The sequence below is a fragment of the Trematomus bernacchii genome, unplaced genomic scaffold (assembly GCF_902827165.1).
Source record: "Trematomus bernacchii unplaced genomic scaffold, fTreBer1.1, whole genome shotgun sequence".
In the NCBI taxonomy this organism is placed as follows: Eukaryota; Metazoa; Chordata; class Actinopteri; order Perciformes; family Nototheniidae; genus Trematomus; species Trematomus bernacchii.
The window spans coordinates 1,152,261-1,179,632 of record NW_022987524.1 but is presented as its reverse complement, the minus strand read 5'-3'; the positions used below and the strand labels follow the sequence as shown (position 1 = coordinate 1,179,632).

The window sequence follows — 27,372 nt, the reverse complement described above, 5'->3', positions numbered from 1 at the left end:
CCTTCCTCTAACTGAGCCTCACAAGCTCCAGACTCACACACACACACACACACACACACCCTAAACAATAAGACACACAGTAAGACACACACAGAGGCAACATGTCAGACAAGTTGAACTCCAGCACCCCTAAGGTCACCCCGCGGCCCCCCTCAGGCCCGATGGTCCCCCCTGAGCCGATCGACATCATCCGCATCAAGGCGCGGTGTCGGAGGGTCCGGCTGAACGTCGGGGGGCTCACACACGAGGTCCTGTGGAGGACTCTGGACCGGCTGCCCAGGACCCGGCTGGGCCGCCTCAGAGATTGCAACACCCACGAGTCCCTGCTGGAGATCTGCGACGACTACAGCCTGACGGAGAACGAGTACTTCTTCGACCGGCACCCGGTGGCCTTCTCCTCCATCCTCAACTTCTACAGGACGGGGAAGCTGCACATGATGGAGGAGATGTGCGCCCTGTCCTTCGGCCAGGAGCTGGACTACTGGGGGATCGACGAGATCTACCTGGAGTCCTGCTGCCAGGCGCGCTACCACCAGAAGAAGGAGCAGATGAACGAGGAGCTGCGGCGGGAGGCCGACACGCTGCGGGAGAAGGAGGGGGAGGTGGAGGAGCTGGGCTGCTGCGGGGACAAGAGGCAGAAGCTGTGGGACCTGCTGGAGAAACCCAGCTCTTCTCTGGCTGCCAAGGTAACACACACTGCACACACACACACACACACTGCACTCACTCACACACACACACTGCACTCACACACACACACACTGCACACACACACACACACTGCACTCACTCACACACACACCTGCACTCACACACACACACACACACTGCACACACACACACACACACACTGCACTCACACACACACACACACTGCACTCACACACACACACACTGCACTCACACACACACACACACACTGCACACACACACACTGCACTCACACACACACACACACTGCACTCACACACACACACACACTGCACACACACACACTGCACTCACACACACACACACACACTGCACACACACACTGCACTCACACACACACACTGCACACACACACACTGCACTCACACACACACACACTGCACACACACACACTGCACTCACACACACACACACTGCACACACACACTGCACTCACACACACTGCACTCACACACACTGCACTCACACACACACACACACACACACACTGCACTCACACACACTGCACTCACACACACACACACACTGCACACACACACACACACTGCACTCACACACACACACACACTGCACACACACACACTGCACTCACACACACACACTGCACACACACACACTGCACTCACACACACACACTGCACACTGCACTCACTCACACACACACACTGCACTCACACACACACACACACACACTGCACTCACACACACACACACTGCACACACACACACACACACACAACACACACACACACACACACACACACACACAACACACACACACACAACACACACACACACACACACACACACACACATGGTCAGTTCCGTTCAGCTTGTTGAAGTTGTACTTGTACTGATACACTTACAACATGAAGCTTTACAAACTGGGGGTGTGGACATTGGAAGATGTAGGTCAATGTTTAGATTTATTTTTGTTACAGTGCATATACAACCAAATAAGATGAGTTAAACCTAAAATACATTAAATAAATTAATAGCAATCAACAAATTAAAAAAGGAGCTACATTTTGGGGGGGGGGGAATTGAAGCTCCATATCAGGGACTGTGAGTCAGCTGCACAGCTTTGAACCATTCTTTTGTCATTTATTCCCTTTTAAATTCTAACATGCTATTCCCTAGAACTTAGTGTTGTTAAAAAAAAAGAAGGGGGAGTGAGAGATGAAAAGAACATTATGATGATTTAAATATTATTATGTGTTAATAAATAATACAAATAAGGTTGGATAAATATAACATTTGCTCAATTTAACCAGAAATAATTGTGTAAACCATGCTGAGCTTCCTGTCTCCTAAAACAGTGACAGTTTATTCTGTTGGATGAAGTATTCGTACAGTAAAAGGAAAATATTGCTCATGTTAATCAGTCTCTTAGGAATCCCTTTGTCATAGTTATGTTTTTTAATAGCCTAATAAATTAGGTTAAAGGGGCAACATTTATTCAATTCACTTCTTATGGTTGATTTGTTAAAGCTGCAAACACAGTATTTTATTATCTTAGTACTCTTACCGTTATTGCCATTGTTCTCTTTGAATTATCAAGTGTGTATGAATACATAATATTATAAATAAACTACAGTATAGAATTAGTACCACCCCCAAGATTTACTGCTTACACTGTTTCAAAAATAATGATTTAATAATATAAAATGGTAATAATAGCACTTCAAAAGGGTGCATAATGAAAACTATTACTTTTAATTATTTAAATACATCTTATTCATAACCAAGTACAACTATGTAGGTAGAAGTATGACTATGTAGGCATTTTGCCAATTACTTAACCACCCCCCCCCCTCCACCAATTTGGGTACTAATAACTATGATTGAATCTTATGTCAAATTTTGGAATCACCGCATATTCAATCATTTCCCAGCCGTAGGATAGTTGTATGTGTGAGTTGAAGGCACAGCGTCAAACTTTGAGGCAGACATGAGATTAGCCGCCTCAGGCAGATCTACGTACTGTGGAGCATCAGAGGCCATCACGAGGCCATCAGGAGGCCATCAGGAGCGTAATCCTCCTCCACCTGGAACAGGACATGAGCAGGAGCAGGATTACTGGCCATAGTCTCCTGTGTTCCGGTGTGTTAGCACTTTATTAGGCTGGAGACGCTCCTTACTGTTCTTGCATCACCTCCTGTGTTCCGGTGTGTTAGCACTTTATTAGGCTGGAGACGCTCCTTACTGTTCTTGCATCACCTCCTGTGTTCACTATATTTGACTAAAGAACACTGCTTGAAAAGATTATATTGATTCATGTCATGTTATTTTCATTTAATTTGGATGATGCTTGTCACATAAGGCTGACTTCCTGTTGCCAATAGGTGGCGCTATAACTATGATTCAATATCACCTGTAAAGTATTTTAGCCGGGATTCTTATTAAGCGCAAGAGATTTGGAGCATTTTGTATGCTCAATTTACATCAACTTCCTGTTTCATGGCGAGTGTCTCACAATGGCCACAAAAAGGGCATTCCATGAAATAAAGTTTGAATAATGTCGATCCACAAGGCGTTTGTTAAAGTACGGTGCCTGGAAATGGCCAAAAACAACTGAAACGATCAGACTTAATTCAAAATGGCCGACGTCCTGTTTGTTTTAGATAACGGCATCAAGAAACCTTTTTTTTAAGTCTACCTGTCTAAGTCCAACCCTATCTATGAATATACACATATAATAATGTATTCAACAATAATACCTTAGTAATATTTTTGATATAAAAACCTCCTTTCTCATTGCATCTTAATCTTAAGGTGGAGCTTATGGTTCAGTTTTGGAGTCTAGAAATATGTATGACTAGTCAAAGATATGCAGACCTGAGGAAAGTTGGGGAGAATAGATGGTGGGATGCAACATGACCGCATGGAGAATTTCTCTCGGTTTGTATTGTTCAAATTATTGGCCAGGACTTTCAATTAGGCTTCAGTATTGTAAGACAAACAAACAAAAGTTGTATTTGTGCTGAAAGTGTGAGTTTTATTTGTTTAGGGTTTGAGATGTCTGTCTCTTGATGACTACAAGAAGAAGTCCGCTATAGTATTAAACCGTTCAATCTTAAATTGAAATCGTATAAACACATTGTCAAAACAAAACATCATTTTTTTGTAAGTTAGTATATTGATTCTCCACCTTTTTTGCATGCTTTTTGCCATGTCAGTAGATTATACAATACATGGCATTCACCCCCCCCCCCCCCCCATATGAGGCTGTATGACAGGGCAGTGTCTTGGACATAGGTGTGTGTACAAAATCCAAGCATTACATATTAAATCCTGCACATTTGTTTTGTTACCAACAGGTTCTTTTTCCAAATTGCTTAGTTTCCGTGTTGTCATGGTCCAATATGTGTGTAACTGATGAAAACATCATATGTGCCTTCTGTAAAATCATTTTGGATTTGCAGTTAGCTCAGTTGTGTGTGAGAAGGGATTCAATACTGTGTTCATCGGAATACCTTTGAGACACCGAAATAAGAAGGAGGAGAGGAAACTGAAGTGGGAAAGGAGAGAGGAGATGAGATGAAAAGAGGAGAGGAGAGGAAAAGAGGATAGAGGGGAAGAAAGCAGGGAAGGAGAGGAGATAAGATTAAAACTGCAGGAGAAATGAAGAAACAAGGGGAGAGAAGAGGGATAATCTTATTGGATGTATCAAAATGAGTTTGTGGAAAGGCAAGGAAGGTTTGAGGGGTGGGGGGTTGACATGGTTGATTGTTATCGAGGGGGGAGCAGGGTCAGCAGTCAGCAGCATGAGGAGACCTTTAACCAGGACTGATTATGAGCAGAGATCAGAGCTGATGTAACGGCTCCTTCAACACGAGTTCACAGCATGGGTGGAGATCTCAGAGAGAAGGAACAGCTTACTGAGATCTGAGGCTACATTTAAAGCATGCAGCCTGAGTTAAGGAGCTGACCAGTAATAGCACATTTGGCGGGGAGTTTACTTTAAAATTCCGTTTCTAGTTACATGTAGAAAAAAATCTATATAAATATAAAAAGTAGTGTAACCTGATTACTTTACTTTTTTACTTTTGGATGACCTCATATGAAATGCAGGCAACTACATAAAAGAGAAAATGTCAACAACAACAAAATCAGGCAGTACGTCTACATATGATATGTTGATCTTACTTATAAAATGTATTGTAACATTATAATCCTGCTAGTAATCCCCCTTTTTTTTTTTTAAATGTACAAGTAATCTGATTTCCAATTTTTTGTATTTAACCGTCAGTGAATACAGTTACCTTTTTCTTGTATCCTGATAACATAATCTTGTTACATGTAATCTGTAACTCACCGAGCCTGAAGGAACATGAGGTACAGGGACTTTGCACCCATTTCATTACGAACATGTCCATTTTTCTCAAATCATTATTAGGAGGCTAGAGTGGCGTTTTCTTTACGTTATCACGGCAAATTGAGCAGATTTTTGTAATTATTTTCTAATCCTGGCCATTCATTTTTTTACATCATATTTGTTCAGACATTTGGTCAAGTTTCAGTGTGGGAGAGGATCGTACACCTTTGGAGATTTCTTTGCAGTCCGTCTTTAAATATGAAAGTCACGTTTAGCGCTTAACTCTATAAATACAATCTTCAGAAGTCCATGTGACTGTTGGAAGCATACGACACTGACAGTGATTCAGCTCGCTCTCCACCAATAGGAGAGCCTCTTCCTGGTCACATGTACAGCTCAGTGCTGCTGCTGATTAGAACAGGAGCATTACCTGTTCATTTGGAAAACACTGAAGCACAAGCACACACTCACACACAGACCTTCTGTTGGTCTCAGTTACACACATAGACACACACACAGCAGTTCAGAGTCCAGATGGACATGATAGTTTGGAGATTTATTGGATAATATGAGTATTAAATATTCCAATAATAGAGATTACTTGAGTACACTTTAGATAATCTGTGTAATCTTCTTATTTTTGGCTCCTCTGATTATATTTTTTGACATTATCCCTTAGTTATGACGCTCACACAGACACACACAAACAGGATTGTTATATTAATATTTCCGGATAGACATGTTAATAATGTCTCCATTGTTCCCAGCCATATTATACAACATACGCAAAACAATTTATTTCCTCTCATCCTATACACAGTTTATCCTTATATTAAAATGAAGTGAGGTATGCAGGTCTGCATGCATGGTCACCTGTTCATAGTGGACACACACACGCCCACACAGAATGATTTAGGAGTATGGTTTATAATCCAAGCATTACATATTAAATCCTGCACATTTGTTTTGTTACAAACAGGTTCTTTTTCCAAATTGCTTAGTTTCCGTGTTGTCATGTGGTCCAATATGTGTGTAACTGATGAAAACATCATATGTGCTTTCTGTAAAATCATTTTGGATGTGCAGTTAGCTCAGGTGTGTGTGTGTGTGTGTGTGCGTGTGTGTGCGTGCGTGCGTGCGTGCGTGCGTGCGTGCGTGCGTGCGTGCGTGCGTGCGTGCGTGCGTGCGTGTGTGTGCACTAAGCTGTGTGTAGTCTTACAAAATAATGATACAGTTTGTTAACCACAGTGAGCTACTCGTACTGAGCAGAGAGGAAGCTCCTGAAAACAGAAGCGAGCAGAGCGTCACTCCATCACCAATCATCTGACAGCAGCGGGACAAATGAAAAACATTTACCTGTTCACATTACTGATGGTTCATCTTTATTAAGAGAAGGGATTCAATACTGTGTTCATCGGAATACCTTTGAGACACCGAAATAAGAAGGAGGGGGGCGAGGATGCATGGTGCATTAAAATGGCCCTTACTGTATGTCAGAGACTCCTGCTGCAGAGGGCCAGTCTCACAGTGATCAGCCCTGTTTATATAAAGAAACTGGTCCAAATTGTAAAGCTTCCAAGTAGAGCACAACAGGACAGACAGCGACCATACTTTAACATCATGTCACTGTAATGTAGAATCCCCTCCTCGGGTAAACATGAGCCCCGCCCAAAAGAATGACACAATTGTGCCTGTTCTCTTAAAGGTCCCATGTCTTGGCCATTTCTACTGATCATAATTCCATTGTTGAGGTCTACTAGAATAGATTTACATTGTGCAATGTTCCAAATTCACATTGGTTTCTCATACAGCATCTCTGTATAGTATGTGTATTCACTCTCTGTCCTAAACAGCTTGTTGGAGCTCCTGCCCCCCCCCCTCCCTATGAGCCCACTGTGCTCTGATTGGTCAGCTCGCCCACTATGTTCTGATGAGTCCACCACCGTTACAGCGGAACATCAGTGATTATGTGTTACAATGGCGTTTGTTAGCAACCAGGAACAGACACCAGTAATGACAAACAGATGAGAATGCTGCGTGGGTTCTGGGTGCCGTGTTGGCGGGACGTTGCGGGGCTCGAGCTCAGGCTGAGTGAGTGACTGTGTGTGCGGAGCTCCCCGGAGCTCAGGCTGAGTGAGTGAGTGTGTGTGTGTGCGGATTGGTCCATTTGGACCAATTGGTCCATTTGGACTTAGTGACGTCAACCTGCCCCGGAAGAAAAAAATGGAAAAAGATAAATCTCCAACGAGGCGTTCTGGGGCAGCAGAGACACGTATTTTCTGTGTTAGAGTTTTACTCGCTACAGGGTGTACTTTGAGGGTTTGTGACTTTGCAGACCGTTTACATGCATAAAAAGTGTTAAGGCTGTACAAAGGCGTGGAATCAAATGAAATTTAGAACACAACTTTGAGCATGCAACATAGGCATTCCACTTTCACAGTCACTTTGGGAAAGTGACTTGGTTTTTATGAAGTGTATTAAATGTAACCAACAAGGACGATTAATGGTTGATGAATGAATGATAGCGATCAGAATAACTTTTGGGGAAGAGAGGTCCCACTCTCACCATTTTTTAAATGTTTTTCTTTCCATTCATGGTAAAACGATGGTAACCGTAGGGTTTTCCCTTTATGCATAGACTTACTCAATCAGTTGCTTATGTTCAGATCTACAATCTTGTCTATCCATTTCCTGCTTATTTACATTCATTATTCATATGACATTTCAAGAACAATATATTTGTTACCCTTCACATCTTTTATGTACACTATATTTTTGGTAGGAAAATTCTTAATAAAATACACTTGCTGTTACAAGTCTGTTAATAAGAAAGATTCTACATTACATTTTATAAATGTATACATAAAAAGATAATCATACATCTGACCGGATCAGTGCAATAATCGTATTCCATTATCAAATTCATTATAAGAGTATTAAGCTTAAGCCCTGAAAAGCAATTATATATTGATTACAGATATGACACCATGATAATGCGAGTCTATCTATCCCATCATGCCTCTGAATTGTTTTACTCCTGTGTGTGTAGAGTGCAGTAGTGTCAAATATATTATAAAATAGCATTAATAAATTGTAAAAATACTTTAAAGTAAAAGTCCTGCATTTCAAATCTTACCAAAGTAAAAGTACAAAAGTATTAGCATCAAAATATGCTTAAAGTAAAAGTACTCATTATGCCCAATAGGCCATTTCAGTAATATCATTATTATTACTGGATTATGACTATTGCTGCATTATTGTATTAATCACAACTGGTAAAGATGGAGCTAATTTGTATTACTTGTTGCTGGGTATTTTAATCTATATTCATGTGTAAACATGTTCATTTATTAGTTGATTTACATTTTGTGTAAGCTATTCATTGTCTGTAAAGAATAAAGCTGTCAGATAAATGTAGTAGAGTATAAAGTTCAAATTTGGCTTCCAAGATGTCGTGGAGAAGAAATATAAAATTGCTGGAAATGAAAGTTCTTGTGTACAAAATTGTATAAGAAGTACTGTTTATAAATGTCATGAGAATGATATGGATTATTTATTTTGATCTCCTTTTTCTCACAACCAGTTTTTCCATAGGAAATTAACATTACGTTCAAAATAATTTCTGAAATAACTTGGGACTTATTTTTGAACTATTATCCATGAGTTTATATTAATACTTTTTCTATCAGCCACATTGCTGCAGTCCGGGAACTAAGGGACTCTAACCATAACTGTCGCCCCAAACACAGCTTTATAAATAAATAAATGTATAAATAAACAAATAAAGAACATTGATTAATATAGCACAATTCAAAATACTGTAAACAAATTCTTGACACAAAAATAGAAACCCCTGAAGGACAAAATGAAATAAACAAAAAGTCCGACATAACAAAACACAAAGAGTCAAATGCATTAATAATCCAGCAGATGAACAATATTTATCTAAACCACTGTATATTAAAACTAACAGGAAAATTAAAGTTATTTCCACAAATAGCTTTTTAGAATACCCAGGCTACTTCCTGCTTCACCTTTGACTTTCTACTATGAATTTGCTCTACTTTTTATGCACAATGGGTTATTATCATGTTTGCTTGCCTTTCCATCTCTGCATAAGTAGTTTATGTAATATGGTTAAATTAGGGGATTAGTGTGAGTATCTGCCCTATTAAACTGTGACGATGAAATGAGGCTGTAAATCTGGCTTCAGATTAAGTCAAACAAAAAGTACTTTTAACTTCACTCATCAAATTCACCTCTGTAGTTTTATATAGTTTTTCAAGGAGATATTGGCAATGATAATGATCCTGTGAGGCAGGTTTTTGGTTTCCCTTATGTACAGCACAGTGCCTCCAAAGGAAAGTTTGCCCATATTGGCATCTGTCTGTTGACTTACTCATGAACAATCAGTTTAACACTTGCATGATGATTACAATTCGTTGTGAAATGTATTGTGAAATTCAAGACATCATAAAAGTCAACAATGAGTGATTGGTTAAGTAGGTGCATTTGTGTGTGTGTGTGTGTGTGTGTGTGTGCGTGTGCGTGCGTGCGTGCGTGCGTGCGTGTGTTCCCAGCAAGTGGTGATCAGAAACTTGAGCCCCATTGCAAATATAAATCAGTATGTGTGTATGGACCCCACAGGTGGGGATCAGAAACTTGGTCCCCATTGCAAATAAAAAAAACTGTATGTGTGTGTGTGTGGTCCCCGCAAGTGTGTGTGTGTATTTACAGACAACAGTAAGTATCTCCTCAGAGTTCTCTTGGCAATGTGTCTTCACAGAGAGTAGCATTATGTTTATTCACTAATGTGCTGTAGGTCTCCAGTATCGAATTATTCCATTCAAACCAGAGTGATTTATCAGTAGAGGCTGATTCAGAGTGGTCTTGCCTATACCTTAAAGTTCATCTTGTTGACTATACATGTTTTGTTGGCAAACGTTGCTCTGTGAGTCTGCCCAGTGAGTGTGAGTGTACCTCAGTGAACAAGCTGCTGTCTTTTGTTCATGACTTCACTTGTTTTCATTGTAGGAGAGACATCAGTGATATTTTATGCTAATAATTCAATATTACTGATTCAATGTGGGTGAGGTGAGGACTTACACATAGAGCTAAGGATATGAATATTCAACCTATTTGACCTTTTTGACTTGTGGTTGGGAGGGAAGTAGGAGCAGAATCCCATTATAAAGGAATCTCTCTTGTCTAATACAGCACAGTAAAGACCCAATTACAAAAAAAACGTTTATCTAATATTGTGAATGTGGATTTCCGCAGATAATGAGGGGGTCACTGACTCACAGCGGTGTTGTGTAATAGAGTCGTGTACTGATGACATGTTTTTGTACACTGACACGGAAGTTAGCATTACAAGGGTTCCCTCTACAAAAAGCATTGGGATTTTTCCATTGAATTTGGGAATATTGCAGAAAATAAGATTATTGCAAAAACATGTTTATGATACTTAAAGATTTTAGGATAATCTTCCCATATATACACCACATACACAACCAAAAGTAAAAAGCTAACGCAAAAGCTATCAAAGAAATACACCACGTTTACATGGCTGCTAAAGGCGGCTAACGGTTGGCGTGATGAAGTTTAGTGGTCTCATTTGTTAGCAACCACTGATTTTATGACGTTAAGAAAATTCTGAGATTCACCAGTTGGGTATCTACTGACATATTTATCTAACCATCTAACCAAAAGTATGTCCAAAAACATTGAATAAAAAACAAAGAAACCGGAAGTGGTTAAATGCTAACTTCTGCTAATGCTAATCTCTGGGTTATACTGTAGGACTCCTGCACCTGTGCATGTGGCTTCATACTTTATGTATATTCTAGCTAAGCTTTTGTCCAGTTTAGGAGCTGACAGGGGGTTATACAGGGATATACAGAGCAGATTATAAATAAATCTCTCTTGTGTAATACAGCACAAATAAACAATAAAGCCCCAACTGCAAAAAAACTTTTATTTAATAATGTGGATTTCTGCAGATAAGGAGGTCACTGATAGAGATGGCAAATCCGGATCCTTTTACGGACTCAGGGTCTTCTGAGTCAGTCATTGAAGAGATCCGGATCATACGAGTCAGTTGAGTCATATGAGTCAGCATCACCAAGACCGTAGAAATCCTATTGGTGAAACCGAAAAGTTGATGCATTTCACGAGCATATTATTATTCCATATATTTTGAATATATATATATATATTTGTATATATATATATATATATATATAATATCTGCATGTATATTTTCTATTTCGACATGTATATTTTATATTTTATATTTTATTTTATTTTACTTTCTATTCTTGTATATTTTGTAGTTTTGTTTTATTGTAAAATGCCTTTTATGCTGCTGTAACAACAATTTCCCAATTTGGGATCAATAAAGTACTATCTATCTATCTATCTATCTATTAAACTGACGTTATATTAACCTCCGCTACACAGTGTATTTTGCTTTAATAAAAAATGTTGATCACAAAAAAAAGGGTTATTTTGCGATTTGGCAAATCTGAGTCTGCTGTTGACTCGTGCATGAGGACGAGTCTGCTGGATCTCTGGATCTGCTGCTATATGGTTACGGCTCTGAGTCCGCACGAGTCTGCTCTGCTGTGTGTTGCAGAACAGCGAGTCAGGATTTGCGAATCTGAGTCTGCTGTGGACTCGTGCATAATATAGCCGCGGGAGCCGGGTGCTGGAGGAGGGGCTATGCTCGTGCACATGACGAGTATGGATCTCTGGATCTGCTATGCTATTACGGTTAGGAGCCGTCGGCTCCTCTGAGTCCCCACGAGTCTGCAGGAAGTTTCACTGATCCGCGTCCCCTCCCCTGAGCCAAACGATCACTTCTGGCAGCTATCCTACTTGCTAAAGGGTAGGTAGATGGACTGGGGTACGTTGTAATGTGATTTTACATGTTATAAAGAGAGTAGCGAGTGACGCAATTTATAGTTTTAATTTGTACGTCACATGTGGGACTCAAAGGACTCGGGTTAATGGAGAGGGGAGACTCGTCACGACCAGCTCATTTCTAGGATCCGGGTTAATGATCCGGATGAATCAGGACTCGCCCATCTCTAGTCACTGAGTCATAGTGTAATAAGTTCACTGGATGTTTTTTTAAAGTTTTTTTGAGCATCTTATTGAGGTTCTGCTTGGTTTAAACCAATATAAGAATGAAATGTCTCTGTATATTTCACAAACCCTTGCACATGTACCCTACATGTTTTACTCCGTTATCCTATTCTGAATCGGAGCTTGCATTGGAGGATATTTCAAGTAAGTGGGCCTTGTGAAAACAATTTATATCAAAAAAGAAATGTGTCATGCGACTAACAATTTTTTTAATGATTTTAATTGCATTTCTAAAAAACTGTTTTGTTTGAAGCTGTTCCAGTAAAAGCTGGTTTGTGAAGAAAGAGATTTAGTTTGACTATGCATGTAACTGTGGCCCTTTATCGTCTTTCTTCATGCAGAGGAGCGTAGTCATATTTTCTAGCATGATAATGCTATTTTTAATGAGGTTGAAGTAATCAGCAGTATATGCCGGAAGCCAGCCCTTCGTTTACCAAAGCAACCTTTGCTGTTATCATTTTTTATTGATTTTTTACTGTGTGATAAATCATTATAATTATAGTGGACTGGTCTGAAATGCACCGTGTAAAAAGTTAAGTATTTGTTTAGTGTTTTAACCTTCAGTTAATGGCTCTGTTTTAGACCAGTATACTACAATTACGGAGCACGGTTTAAGCGTGCCGTGCCGTGCCGTGCCCGGCCCGTTTTTGGTTGCGTTTCCACTAGGCGTCGTTCCGGCTTGCGGGTACTTTTTCACAGTTTTCTGGCTCTCCAAAATCGAGGTTCTTTCCGGGCCAACAACCGGGCTGAGTATGCTAAACTAGTGAGAGAATCGCTGGCAACTAACAACATAAACATATTTGACCGTGATTTAATTGTAATACACGTTTCAAAATGATGCCGAAGTAACAACATACTGATACCGGTTAGTAAAAACCATGAATTAATGCTTTGTCAAGTCTGCAGACAGACGGCAGGCGAAAAACCTTTTAAAATGCGTGTTTTCTAAATGGAGATTGGCTAAGCTAACGCAGTATATGCTCCGACCGTCCACACTCACAACAACGGCCTATACAGACATAAATAAAGCAGCGACTGTATTCGCCATGACACAGGCAGTCTGTGGTTTGTACTTGTTTCACTTTTGTCTAGTTTCTGAACAGATATGAGGAGCTGTGAGCTCTGAGTGCTAACAGCTAACGGCTGATGTTGCTTTTGTGTTTCGCATTGAAGATGACGTCACGGCTCCGCCTACACTGCGTTACTATAGTTACTGCCCCAGTTCCTAAACTGTAATGGAAACGCAGCATAAAGTGAGCCTGGTCTACCAAGGCCTAACTATACCGTACTAAGCCGTGCGAGGCTCTGCAGTGGAAATGTGCCATTATACTCCTCTCTGTAAGGCTGTGAAAATTGTTAATCCTTTTTAAAGGGATTTTGTTCATTTCACTAATTATTGTATTATTTAATATCTGGTCCTATTTGTAAATTTGATAAATCGATTTGTCTTTGGAATCAAATATTGTTACAAATATTACAAAAAAGCAGTTTCTGTGACAAAGCCTCAGAGATTCATTAAATGACGTTAAACCATCAACCACATATCATTGTGGTTCAGTGTAGGTGGTGCCCCCCCCCCTGCCTTCACAGCTAATAACATAGCGTGTGAGTGATTACAGCCCAGTGTGTCAACAGAGAGCAGCCAGAAGCTTTTCTTTGGAGTAATTACTATCATTTTGACTCTCTTCCTTCCGTCTGTCTTTACTGAACATCGTAGCAGCATTCAGAACAAAATGATTCACAGAGTTTGTCTTGTTAAACACTGACTCACGTCAAATGTTTGTATATGTAGATGTAGTCTCTTATTGCCTCAGTAGCAATAAAACCAGTTATATGACAACCTGTCGAAATGGCACTCCCATAACTGAACTGCTTCCCTCATTACACTGAAAAAACTGAAACGTTGACTTTAAATAAATGTATTGTGTCAACACATTTCAGATAATTGTATTAGGTTAGGTGATAGCAATAATATTTACTTGAACCTAATATTTTTTATTTAAACTTAATATTATTGCTTTAAACACACCTAAAACTGTTATTTGAAATCTGTAGACATAATACATTTAATTAAAGTCAGTTTTCAGAGTATTTTCTGAAATAAGTACATTTTCTTCTGGATTACGGGGCAGTTATAAACATATGGTTATTGTTTTAGATTGAAGCTACATCAGCTGAGTGAACAGCAACCCTAACCCTGTATCTGTTGGTAAACCTGAAACAAGGCTTATTTAAGCTACTTCACCCTGTCCATCATTGCTGACTCTTCTGCAAGTCGCTAAGCAACCCCCCTTTTTCCATGCTATGATTGACTTATCAAATATAATATAATTTATAATTTATAATATAATTTATATTGTCATTGCCTGCTTAGTATAGGAAGCCTTTTGCTGCAGCGCTTTGAATGTGTGCACATGGAAAGTGTGGAAATAGGCACTCAATGATGGACATTAAAGGACAGGGTGGTGCAAAAAGGCCCAAAAAAGCGTACTGACAATCGTAAAGATGTTTTTGAATAACATGTTCCTTGTTTAGGTTTGGAAAAATATTGTGTTTTGGGTTGAAATAAATACATTTTTTATTTTGTACAAACTACCTATATTATAAAAAAAGTCAAAAAATAGACTTTTGAATTGACACAGGACCCGGACACTTGGACCCTGGATGAAAGTCTCGATATTCCCAAGACTCCAGGAATAATGCAGGGGAAGCCAATTCTAATAGTGGCCATGATGCGATGCAGGATATGTAAAAAATAACAAATGTATTAGGGGTGCTCACATTACCTGAGTTCCTTGAGTTTGGGAATGTGTGCGGATAAAGGCATGTCACCACACAGGTAGTACAGTATTCAGAAAAACAGTTAATACTATAACAAGGCTGAGGTTGTCTGAAAGAAGGATATCCAAAAAGTGGTAGCCCCCGGTTTCGCCACCTTCTTGTCAAATGTTCTAAATGTAATTGTATTTACTCACCATTATCACCACCCAAGAACAAAGTTTATCTAAAAAAAGTAACTTTTCAGGAGCTGTTTTTGCATTCAATGTAACTCAATTGTACTTTTCAAGTATTGTATCCACTGCCAACATCAAAGCCAACATGTTCAAAAACTGCTTGGCAAATACCATCTGTTAATGACCATTATGTGATATGATCTGAAACAGCAACTAAATGTTTGATACGTTTTCCTCAACAACCAAAGTCAGGAATTAAACTTTATATCTAGTCTACCTATTTCACTTTATAAGCCCCATTTATTCTCTGGGAGATCTTATTTGGCCTCAACTGCATTGCAACAGATTTATAGCTAACCAAACTTATCCGCAATATTATAAACAAATCTATCTTAATTATTAATGTTTGCAAAAATGTGTTAATTAATAAAAAAGTATTGCACTATAGCCCTCACTATGATGCTACAACATACATGTCCACATGTCCCCTTATTTAAGAAAACAGCCTCCAACATGTGCCATGGTTTACGAATCAGGGGGGGTAGAAAGTCTCTATGTATTTGTATCATTGCTGTACATATCCACAATAACTTTTCTATAAATGAAAGAAGGTCACTATTAACCATCTTCTCCCTTACTTGAGTAAAAGTACCAATACATTAATATTAAAAGTAAAAGTCCTACAATCATAATCTAATTTAAGTAAATGTACAGACGTATCCTCAGCAAAATGTAGTTAAAGTACCACAAGTAAAAGAAGTAATTCTGCAGAAAAATTGCCTGCATTTGTGATATATTATTATATATTTGCGTTTCACTGCTGTTAACAAATAAAGGTCTGATACGCAAATTATTCATGTTTAGCCATTTTCCTTTTGTGGTATATTCAATAATTCAACTGTTCTTCAAACAGTTATTGCCCTGGTTTAATCTTTAGAAATAGAAACACATTACAGTATGTCAAACGTTTATGATGTGTTTTATTGCAGAATCTTAATCTGAAAATAAACTTTAAACCAATGTCAATATGGAACATCTGGATTAATAACAGGATGAATGAATGAAAATCAGTACGGCTACAGTTTAAAAACTGATGTAAACAATATGAATGGTAGCTGCTGGAGCTTTCTAAATGGTTGTGTTGGGAAACAGCTGCTTTCCAACACATCCTGCCCCTGTACTTCCAGAAATACCTCCACATATTGATCAGGGCTTGGGTTTCTATGCACACTCCCTTCATCTTGTGTTTTATTTCCCTGTCCAATCCTCTGATATCCTGCTTCGCCTTATGTCTGACATCTTATAGTTTATTCATCTTCACTCATGATAGGGACACTTTCTCTTCATTGATTCATAGCGTTCAGAGGTGGAAACTTAATGTCAACAATGTGCATTGTCATGCTTTTGAGAAACTAAAGCCTTTACATTTCAAACACGCGTCAGAGTTAGAATTAGAATATCTAAGTATTTAGTAGGAAGATAACAGCAAATGAGAAGTCAATATTAGATTTTGATCATAATCATACAACAATGAGAGGAATGCACCCAAGTTTCATTACCATTAACTTTCCTCACCTTTAAAATAAATTGTAAATATGTTTCAGCTGATTAGAGTTTATTTCCCAAAGACTCTCTTGTTATTTTAGGTTGAATAGTTAGAGTGGTGCAGTGATGACGTACTTCTGTAAACGTACACGGCAGTTCGAATTGCAAGAGCTTGCTCTGCAAAAAGCAATTGGGTTTTTCCATTGGATTTGAGCTATATTACAAAAAATCATATTAAAGGTCCCATGTCATGGCCATTTCTACTGATCATAATTCCATTGTTGAGGTCTACTAGAATATATTTACATTGTTCAATGTTCCAAACTCACATTGGTTTCTCATACAGCATCTCTGTATAGTATGTGTATTCACTCTCTGTCCTAAACAGCTTGTTGGAGCTCCTGCCCCCCCCTCCCTATGAGCCCAGTGTGCTCTGATTGGTCAGCTCGCCCACTCTGTTCTGATGAGTCCACCACCGTTACAGCTGAACATCAGTGATTATGTGTTACAATGGCGTTTGTTAGCAACCAGAAAATGACACCAGTAATGACAAACAGATGAGAATGCTGCGTGGGGTCTGGGTGCCGTGTTGGCGGGACATTGCGCGGCTCGCTGCTGTGAGGAGCGGACAGTGTGAGCTGGGTTACTGCTGGTGTCATTTCCTGGTTGCTGCATGTGGTCTGCGAGACAGAGAGACATCGCGAATGGACGCGGGAAGGGGGGGGGGGGTGGGTGCTGAGGGGGCTGCAGCACCCCCATCTGCGAGCCTCCACTAGCACCCGCAGATTCTTGATAATAAAAACTGACGAAATGTATATTTAGTTTTCGTTGGCGAGACGAGACGGGACTAAGGTGTTAATGGTGGACTATCGGACATTCAAAATGCAGGGTATTTCCCCCAATTGCCCGTCTTGTCTGTCAAAATGCATCTTACGTTTCTAACTTGAAATATCATTATTTCTGCTCTCTTCACTCCAGAAGAGCGATCTCACTGGCTGCGTCTCACTTCGGTTATTTCTCATTTCCTCGCTCCTCGGTCTCACCGGAAGTTGATTTGTCTGCGCCATCTTGAGTAGCGTCCCAGTGGCCTTATTTGTGCCGGAGGAGCGAGCATCGAGGAGCGAGGAGCGATAATGGAGGAGCGATAACCGAGGAACCACCAGACCATCCTTCGATGAAATCCTCAGACACTCGCCCCGCCCCCTTACTGTGTATCGCTCACTGATTGGACGATGCAGCGCATGCACTGATCTGATGCTTCTTGACATGAGAGCAGTTTCCCAGCGGAGTGAAGAAAACACATGAAACTCACGGGACTCACTCCTCAGTTTATACTGTGTTTTGTTTCAATGAATGCATCATTTAGTTACAAATATGTGATATATCTGAACAACAAAGTGGTCAACAATTATTTTATTTATTTTTATTGGAAACATTTTCATGATCGCTTTTTTCGTTTTACATTTTCATTTATTGTCATTTCCATTCAGTCAGTCATTAAGTGCTATTTAACATGTTAATGTGCTACATATCCACACAAACAAACAAAGTGTGCAATCCAATGAATGTTAATCTAACTGGGTTTTGATAGATAACATATCTCTTTTTCTTCTCTCAATTATTTTATTTATATTGTGCACTCTAATCAATATTAATCTAACTATTGTTCGTTTATACATTTTAAGAATGGCGTTTATCTTTTTTGAGAATGAGTTCTTATTTTATTTAAAGGGCCCATGTCATGGCCATTTCCACTGATCATAATTACATTGTTGAGGTATACTAAAATAGATTTATACTGTGCAATTTTCCAAACTCACATTGGTTTCGCATACAGCATCTCTGTCAAGCATGTGTATTCAGCAGTATTCACTTTCTCCACTAAACGACTCGTTGGAGCTCTTGCCCCCCCCCCCTCCCTGTGAGCCTAGTGTGCTCCGATTGGTCAGCTCGGCCACTCGTTCTGATTAGTCAACCACCAGAGAGGCTGCGCCCATGTCTAACAGTGCTTTTCCCGGCTGCTCTCAGCGTAACATCAGTCTTATCATGGCGTCAGCACAGCCGTATATTTTATATACATATATATTTTTAACTGTTGTTATAGAAGAGTGTGACGGCCCCAGGGCCTTTGTCTTACGATGGGGTGGAGCTGAAGAGGCTAATCAGCACGATCACGGACACCTCCGGACACTACGGCCCCAGTCTCTCTCCAAAGCGGCTGCAGGAAGACTAACTCTGCGATCCTCTCAACCACCTATCTGCATTTACCACAATAAATGTGCCGTGGTTTTGTAAACTCGTGTATGTCTCCTTGTCTTTGTGGCCTACGAGCCGCTCATAACAAAGAGTAAGTTATTTTTACCCGTTATAAACTACTACTGTTTGATGAGAAATCAAATCATGGTTTGCTATATATGAATTCAGGGAAGAAAGGATAGGCCTACTAAGTATTTCCATTAAACTTTATTTTTAGAAATGTACAAAATGAACATAAATATACATATATACACGGTATATCATCCATTCCTCCTCCTTGCATCTTGCCTGCGCACAGTCGGTGCGGTGCCTTTTAGCACGACGCCTCAGTAGTAGTAGAAGTGCCTTTTAGCACGTCATGGATTGTCCGCCAGGATCTGGCTGGACGAAATCAAATGCAAATCACAAAATATTAGAGAAACTTAGTTGTTTTACATTCGTTAGTAGTAGTTGTGTAATGAACAGCTTGCCTGCTAATATGCTAACCTAGCTTTGTTTACCTTGGTAGCTAACACGATATGAACGTTAGCTTGGAGGAAAGGCAACTATAATGCAGTGTAATAAAACTACTATGAACAAAAGCTAGTGGTTCATATTAGGCTAGCAATAACGTGTTTATAATTGCAATCGTATACGGGTATTCTGCTACCATACAATGTAACTTGCATGAATACATTGTTTTGCGCTAGCATACAGCTAGCCTCGTTAGCTACATGCAGTATATGTACGGTCACAATGTACGGTAAATCACAGTACAGTATACTGTATGAGTATTCCGTGTGTGTGAATGCAGACATTCTCCTGCTATGAGATACATGTATGCAAGGCCATCTGCTGATATTAGAGTTGATATATGGAAACTCTAGCAACTTAGTTAGCACAGTTAGCACTGTGTCAATGGCTTAGCAGTCCAACACAGTTTACACATTTAAACAGTCTTGTTTGATAAATACACAAATAACAATGCAAACTTACAGGTTGTATACCCAGATCTTCCCCTGCTCCAAACGGTCCAAACAAGCTGTGCATATCCGGCCTCAAAGTGGGCAATGTTTTGGAAGCTTTCGTCTGTGAAATGCCGGTTCTTCGAACCTCTGGAGGAGGAACACGCCGCTGCTGGTGTGGCCATAGCTCTTCGGGATTGGTCCATTTCGTTCCGGGTACCGCATGACATCAGGCGGTACCCGGAACTAAATGGAAGACTCAAATGGGCAGTGACGTATCTCCAACGAGGCGTTTTGGGGAGGTATTTTCTGTGTTAGAGTTTTACTCGCTACAGGGTGTACTTTGAGGGTTTTGACTCTGCACACCGTTTACATGCATAAAAACCTTCATAACACACAAGGGGACGGGTAATAACCGGAAAAGCATGACATGGGAGCTTTAATGTATTTGGGTCTACAACAGATGATACAAATGTTTGTGTCAGTAAATGTGTACTAACAGAGGCGGGGGTGTTTGTGAAAACAACGGGGACAGAGCTGCTGTCAGACGAACAGCTGTGCGGCGTCATCACAAACGGACGTCGCTTCACGTGACGCTCCGGAGGAAAGGACGTCCCATTGCTCTTAAAACTCATTTCCCTGCTTCTCGTGGTTTCCTTGCGTCTCTCCATGCTTCCCTGGTGGGAGGGACTAGACGCAGGGAAACGACGCAAGTGAGGGACGCAAGGATTCCATTTAATCGAAGTGAGATGCAGCCCCGGGTTGCGGTCGAATAGTCCAAAAATCAGCTCCTAAGTTCTACCCCTATCGTCTATTCCTTGACCTCTGAGTGAAACGTCACGGGGTTAAGGGATAGTGGATAGGAGAATTCAAAAGGATTTAGGAGAAGAGACTGCGGTACTTTAGAGAATCGACTGCACTTTCACTATCCGACGTGTTTATGATGCGCCAGCGGAGGTCATAAATGTGCTGTGTGGGGAAAACTATGGAAACTACAGTTTTCTATACAGCGGACTACAACATGGATGTTTAATAAGAACGAGGGACTACTGTAAACTCATCTAGAGACTCTGCACCGTGCTCTGATGCTGTTGTTTTATGCTTTATGAACGGGGACAACAGAGAAACATATTCTTCATGACCAAAGTTGGAATTGAAATAAAAAAGGAAAGTGAAACTTATGCTCGTCACCCTCTCCCTCCGGTCCACATTAATACAAATGATCCCAATAGCCTACGTATGATTGTATGAAAAGATCTTAAAATCAATACAAATGTATTTATTATAAACGTTAGTCCTTAACATCTATCACTGTGTATATCACCATTCAAACATCTTTTAAAAGTTGAACAAACCCCACACAGCTCAGTAAAGACTGTGAAATGTTGACTTTATTTGATCATTTCAGTAAAAACTAACGTTCATATTTCTCTTTTTGATTATAATACTGATGAACGTTCAAAACAAAGCACTTTGGCAACTTACCACATATGTTGTGTGACGGAAAATGCTGCGGCCGCAAGGCATTGTGGGGCAGCATCTTCTCCTCTCCTTTCATAAAGGAAGGTCCAGTGGTTCTAAGTGGGACTAAGACTAAATAAAAAAATAGCTGCCAAAATTAACACTGCGGTCTTTTCTGTGTTAGAGGTTTACTCGCTACAGGGTGTACTTTGAGGGTGTGTGACTTTGCAGAACGTTTACATGCATAAAAAGCTACATAACACACAAGGGGACGGGTAACAACCGGAAAAGCATGTCCTGGGACCTTGAACACTACTTTATGATATTTAAGCATAAATGCAATCTCCAGAAGTAAAAAGCTAACATCACGGTCACATGACTTCACGTCACCAACGCTAAGCTAAAGGTGGCTAATGTTTGGTGTGCTATCTACGTTTAGTTAGTATCCGCTGTTTTTAAGACACGTAGAAAGTGGGACATTCACCAGTTGGGTATTAACTGACGTATTTATTCTCGTAGAACAAAACTTGAAAATATCTTCAGCTTGTGTTAACCACAGACCTTATTTCAGGTAACTAACCAAAAACATGTAAAAAAAAAACCTTGGACTTTCAGTCAAGAAAAACGGAAATGCTAAAATGCTAACTCATTTTCGGGTTTTAGTGCTCATTCCTGCACCACTCTATTGAACAGTAGCAGCTTTAATATGGGGCCTGCATTAATTCTCACTCTACTGCGCAGCTTCTAAAGCAGCTTGTGTTTTCCTAGTACAGCTTTAAATCTGCCCTGGGTGCCAAGGTCACAGCATTTGGCAGCCATTAATCCATTAAGACGCGGGGGTTGGACACACTTTAATACACCTGCCCTACACTTCCTTTCACCCTGTCTCTCTCTGGCTTTCCCTCTGTCTTCTTGCTCCTGCTCCTCTCTGTTTTATTTTTCTTGCTTGCTTTGCAGTTTTGTCTAAAAAAAATCACTCTTTCTGAATGAGGATGGTGAAGCAGCAGGAACAGTGTTCAGGGTGTTTTGCAGTAATGCGCTGTGTCCTTTGACTCTTATAGACCAGACAGTGCATCATCCGGATGAAACGATCCTCTCATGTTCCCTTTAGGAAATCCCTCCTCAGTGTCAGAGACAGTTTTCATAGCAGAGGAAACCAAAATGCAGATATAATGTTAACTAAATCACTTTCACTATTTCCTGATCACCAGTCACACAAAGTATTTGCTATTATCAGCCCTTCAGCAGGATCTAACTAATACCCTGACCTCTCCTTTAGTTTTAAGGTGTCACATTATCAACATATCTTTAAAAATATATGTTAATTATTTGTTTTAGTAAATAAAGTACTGGTTGTATGACAGTTGAATAAGTCAATACAAAATCTATACAAAAAGGAAAAAGTACTTAACTCAGATGCATTTTTTTATTCCTTATTTTAGCAAAAAATGTACTATTTGTATAGTCTTTATCTTTTGGATTAATTCTCATCTGATGTGCTTCAATCATCTGAATATCAAAGTCAACATGAAATTAAAACTAAAAAGGAGAAGAAAAGAAATAAATTATGAAAAGAAATATGATAAAATGACAGATGAGCAAATGGAAGAGCAAAGGGGAACATATATATATATATATATATCTTTAAATAAATACATTTGCAGTCCATTTTAAAATGTATATATTTTTATTATTGGGATATGTTGTATCGTAACAATTATTACAATTTATTATCAAAAAACCTAATAATAACATATATATATATAATATCCCATTGGTATATGAAACTATCTTCTGATTGTCAATTTACATACGAGAACATCTTTAAATACACTTAAGACTTCACAGATGAAGGTTATATAATTGTAATCAAGCTTTACTTACAAAGGTATTGAATTCATTCATCATTAACTAATTGTAATAATGACTTACCTATCAGGTATACAGAGCCAATATCATTTCCCAATGTTACAAAGTTTCTGTTGTTACACTTTATTTGTTATTATATTTGCATATAATTTGTGAATTTTGCCTAAAAACAAACGTTTATAGAGTGCAGAAATGCATAGATGATATTGTATAATATTATAAATATGATTTGCATTACTACTCAACTACAATTATCTAGTTATTTGGGAAATGTTGCATCTATCATCCTGTACAGTATTGCTGCTACTTATTACATGTTCCTGCATCTCCAGGTTGATGCTAATTGTAATTCTTATACTTGTTCCATCTTGTTCAGACTACATTAGTAACGATATTTTCCAGCTTTTTCATAATGACCATCACCAATTATAAAGCAGTAAACAGAACACCAGGCACCATCTGTTGATTGAGAAACATCCCTCTGTGTTTCCTGTCAGTCATTATCATCTGTTCACCTTTATAGTTTTCTCTGACCTTTCTTTATGATTCTATTTTGGTATAAGTATTTTCTTGTGGGTGTCCGACGTATGCTTGACTCTTCCTTCTGGGGGAGGAAATAATGAGTAAACACTTCTAACCTCCCTCTATCCTTTCTATAGATAGCAACACAATCCTATTACAATTATCCTGAAATGTCCTAGCAAGGGCTGCAGGGTGAAGACTCTGACTGCACATGCTTCAGTTACCTCACTCAGAAAGGACATACAGTATGAGTTTTTTTAACAGAAGTCTCATGGGGAAGTGTTGAGTCCTCTAAGTCTATGTTATATGTGAGCCATACTGTGAGAAGTAGCTTCAGATTAGCCAAGAGCAGGGATGAATGGGGGCTGGGGGCAAACATTGTCTCAAATCACCTGTGAACTTACATATAGGGGGGAAATATATAATCATTCCCTTCACATTTTACTATGCAACTTGTAAGATATTCATATGTTAGGCCTGGTTACCAATTCATTGAAGGAGCAACCTTTCTAAATTGCATTTTAACATAATTGAAAGGACTCTAAAGGAAGTATTGTACTATCATTCATCAGGGGAAACAAATTTAAAAATAAATATTACAACACAGGACAAAATACGTTTTGTTAAATTACAAAATCTTTCCCTTTATGCAAATGCATTCATTGGGTCTTCCCTCCAGTGGTTAACATAGCCATATTATATATATTTTTTTTGGACATATTACTTCAATTTCTTATGTTTATATATCTTATTTGATCTTATATTGCATAGTTCTAATTCTTATGTGTTGTATTTTTATTTTTTATTCAGTCTAAATGGAAAACAGGCATACTGGTTCTGATTCCGATTCTATGTTTTTGTATTCTGGAGACATCACCATGACATCATCATGATTATCTTTCAGACTTGACAAAGACACATACATTTTTTTTTTCTGTTTTCACTGGCTGAGGACTAGACTAACTGTGAATAGAGAACTGGCACGATTAAAAACTTATTATAAGGTGGGCTCCTAAATCTTTATTTATTCAACCCAGCTGGTGATTTTTGTTAATGTGAACGATCAAACAGACAAAGCATTTATGGTTCATTAATTGTATCAAACGTCTCAGGCTGTCAATTCTGTTTCCAAGGTCCAAGTACAATATTGTTAAACTGTTGCTTCCTTTATAATTGGAATCTCCTCAAGGCACACTTTTTTTGTTACACTGTTTGAGGCTCTAAAAAGAGCTGAATTACCAGTATATTGTTGAATGCGTAGAGCTTTTGGTCTTCATGTACACACACAATTCTGAAGATTTTGTTATGCTGATCTATTTGTTTTGTAAAGCAAACATATTTGGGATGGCTTGGTAAAATGTTGGCAAATGTTGTACCATGTTGACAGTATCACTGAATGACAGCTTTTCTTTAACTACTTTACTTTAATGAAAATGTGGCTGTGACTCGGCTACCAGATGTCTCTCAGATCTGGCAACGTTAAAAAGTCTATAGTATTTGTTCAGACATTAAAATCAAAATCTAAGAGGTTGACATACCAAGACTTACAGGACTTACTTGTTGCATGACATACTGAGGCAATGGATTTGACCAAATACCGTGAGCTCACTATTATGTAGAGTGTGAAGCCATAATGTGTTCAGCTAATACAGTAACCTACAATGTTTTCTTTTTCTTGCAGTTCCTGGCTTTTATCTCCATCATCTTCATCATCATTTCCACCATCTCATTGTCCCTGAACACCCTGCCGGAGCTTCAGGTGGTGGATGAATTTGGCCAGTTCAATGACAACCCAAGCCTAGCCCACGTAGAAGCTGTGTGCATTGCCTGGTTCACCATGGAGTACATGCTGCGCCTTCTCTCAGCACCTAACAAGTGGGACTTCATCAAAGCCCCACTGAACATCATTGATTTGCTGGCAATCTTGCCTTACTATGTGACCCTCTTCCTAACTGAGTCTAACAAGAACGTTATGCAGTTCCAGAACGTGCGGCGTGTGGTGCAGATCTTCCGAATCATGAGGATCCTGAGGATTCTGAAGCTGGCCAGGCACTCGACAGGACTCCAGTCTTTGGGCTTCACTTTGAGAAGGAGCTATAACGAGTTGGGTCTACTGATTCTCTTCTTAGCCATGGGCATTATGATCTTCTCTAGCTTGGTGTTCTTTGCTGAGAAGGACGAGGATGCCACCAAATTCACTAGTATTCCCGCCTCCTTCTGGTGGGCTACCATTACCATGACCACTGTTGGTTATGGAGATATTTACCCACAAACCCTACTGGGCAAGATTGTTGGAGGGCTCTGCTGCATAGCAGGTGTGTTGGTCATTGCCCTTCCCATCCCAATTATTGTCAACAACTTCTCTGAGTTTTACAGAGAACAAAAGCGGCAGGAGAAGGCCGTCAAGAGAAGGGAAGCCCTTGAACGAGCAAAACGGAGTGGAAGTATTATTTCTATTAACCTCAAGGATGCTTTTGCACGCAGTATGGAACTCACAGATGTGTTGGTGGAGAAGAGGGAGGACAGTAAGAATCCGGTGGACAATCATATGTCACCCAGCCGATGGAGCTACCACAAACACTACACCAATGATGAGTCGTGTAGCCAAGGCAAGTCGCATTACCAGGAAGTGGCGCAGCAGGGCTCCCCTGAACGAGTCAAGCCTTTGCTTAACAAAACTACGCCTCAAAACCTCAGTGTAAATCTGCTGGAAGAAGCTTTAAACAAGACATCAACAATTAAGGAGCAGAAGAAGAAAATGTTGGAGGAGCAGATGGAGATGAAAACGCTAACCTCCACTCAAGCCAGACAAATTTCTCCTGAAGACTGCATGAAACTCTCCCATGTTGCTGATGATTTTTCAGTAGAAAGAAGGGGGTCCAGTGCTGAAGGGGGTACAACTAGTGCTAGACACCAGCGCATTCCCCCTCCCTTGAATCTAAGTCAGATCAGCACCATAGAAGGCAACACGGGCCCTGACAGCATTCAGCCAATGGCTGTCATTAAGGAGGGTTTGTATGAGTTTGTGTCCACCCCCAGAGGAACTGAGCCTGGAGATATGGGTGTGGACAGCTTTGGGATGACCTATGATAGCATCTGCAGCGCCAATCAAAATACAAAAGCCCTCAAGGTTGACTTCATTGGAGCTCAAGATGATGTGCTTATGGCGGTGATGACACCTGTAGCAACCTCAGCCCCCATTGGGTCTGCCAAGCTTGCCCAGCTGCTTTCTGACGACATGGTTTCAAGGTTCTCTCCCTCCTCCAGCTCCTCAACCATGGAAGCTAAGTCTCCGTTGGCGTTCCTGCAATCTCCGTCTCTGGTCCAGCAATCTGTCAGTCCAAGCAACTCTCAAGGGGGAGGTGAGGGCTCAGTAGCCAGGAGCTTAGAAGGTGAAGGGCAGCTAACAGGCGTAAGCCACCAGGGGAGGAATCACATGGAAAGGTCTGCTGTCGGCTCAGGCTCAAATTCAAGCCCTCTGTCTTCCAAACTCAGCCCGCTCAACTGCACCATGGAGCAAGGGACTTTGGAAGGAAGTGAGCAAGGAGGAGGGAGAGAAGAAGCAGATCAGAGCGGGGAGAAACAGGAAAATCACATTGTTCTGGGTAGAAGTGCAACACCACCCTGTGAAACAAGCATGTGA

The 27,372-nt window shown here is 39.9% G+C and overlaps 1 protein-coding gene across 1 annotated transcript; it reads left to right on the top strand.

Annotated features, from left to right (window-relative positions):
* The first annotated feature begins 101 nt into the window (after positions 1 to 101).
* Positions 102 to 27,372, top strand: LOC117473883 (potassium voltage-gated channel subfamily B member 2-like). The gene is made up of 2 exons (XM_034119836.1): positions 102 to 686; positions 25,411 to 27,372. The coding sequence occupies exons 1-2, from the start codon at positions 102 to 104 to the stop codon at positions 27,370 to 27,372; spliced, it is 2,547 nt and encodes an 848-aa protein (XP_033975727.1).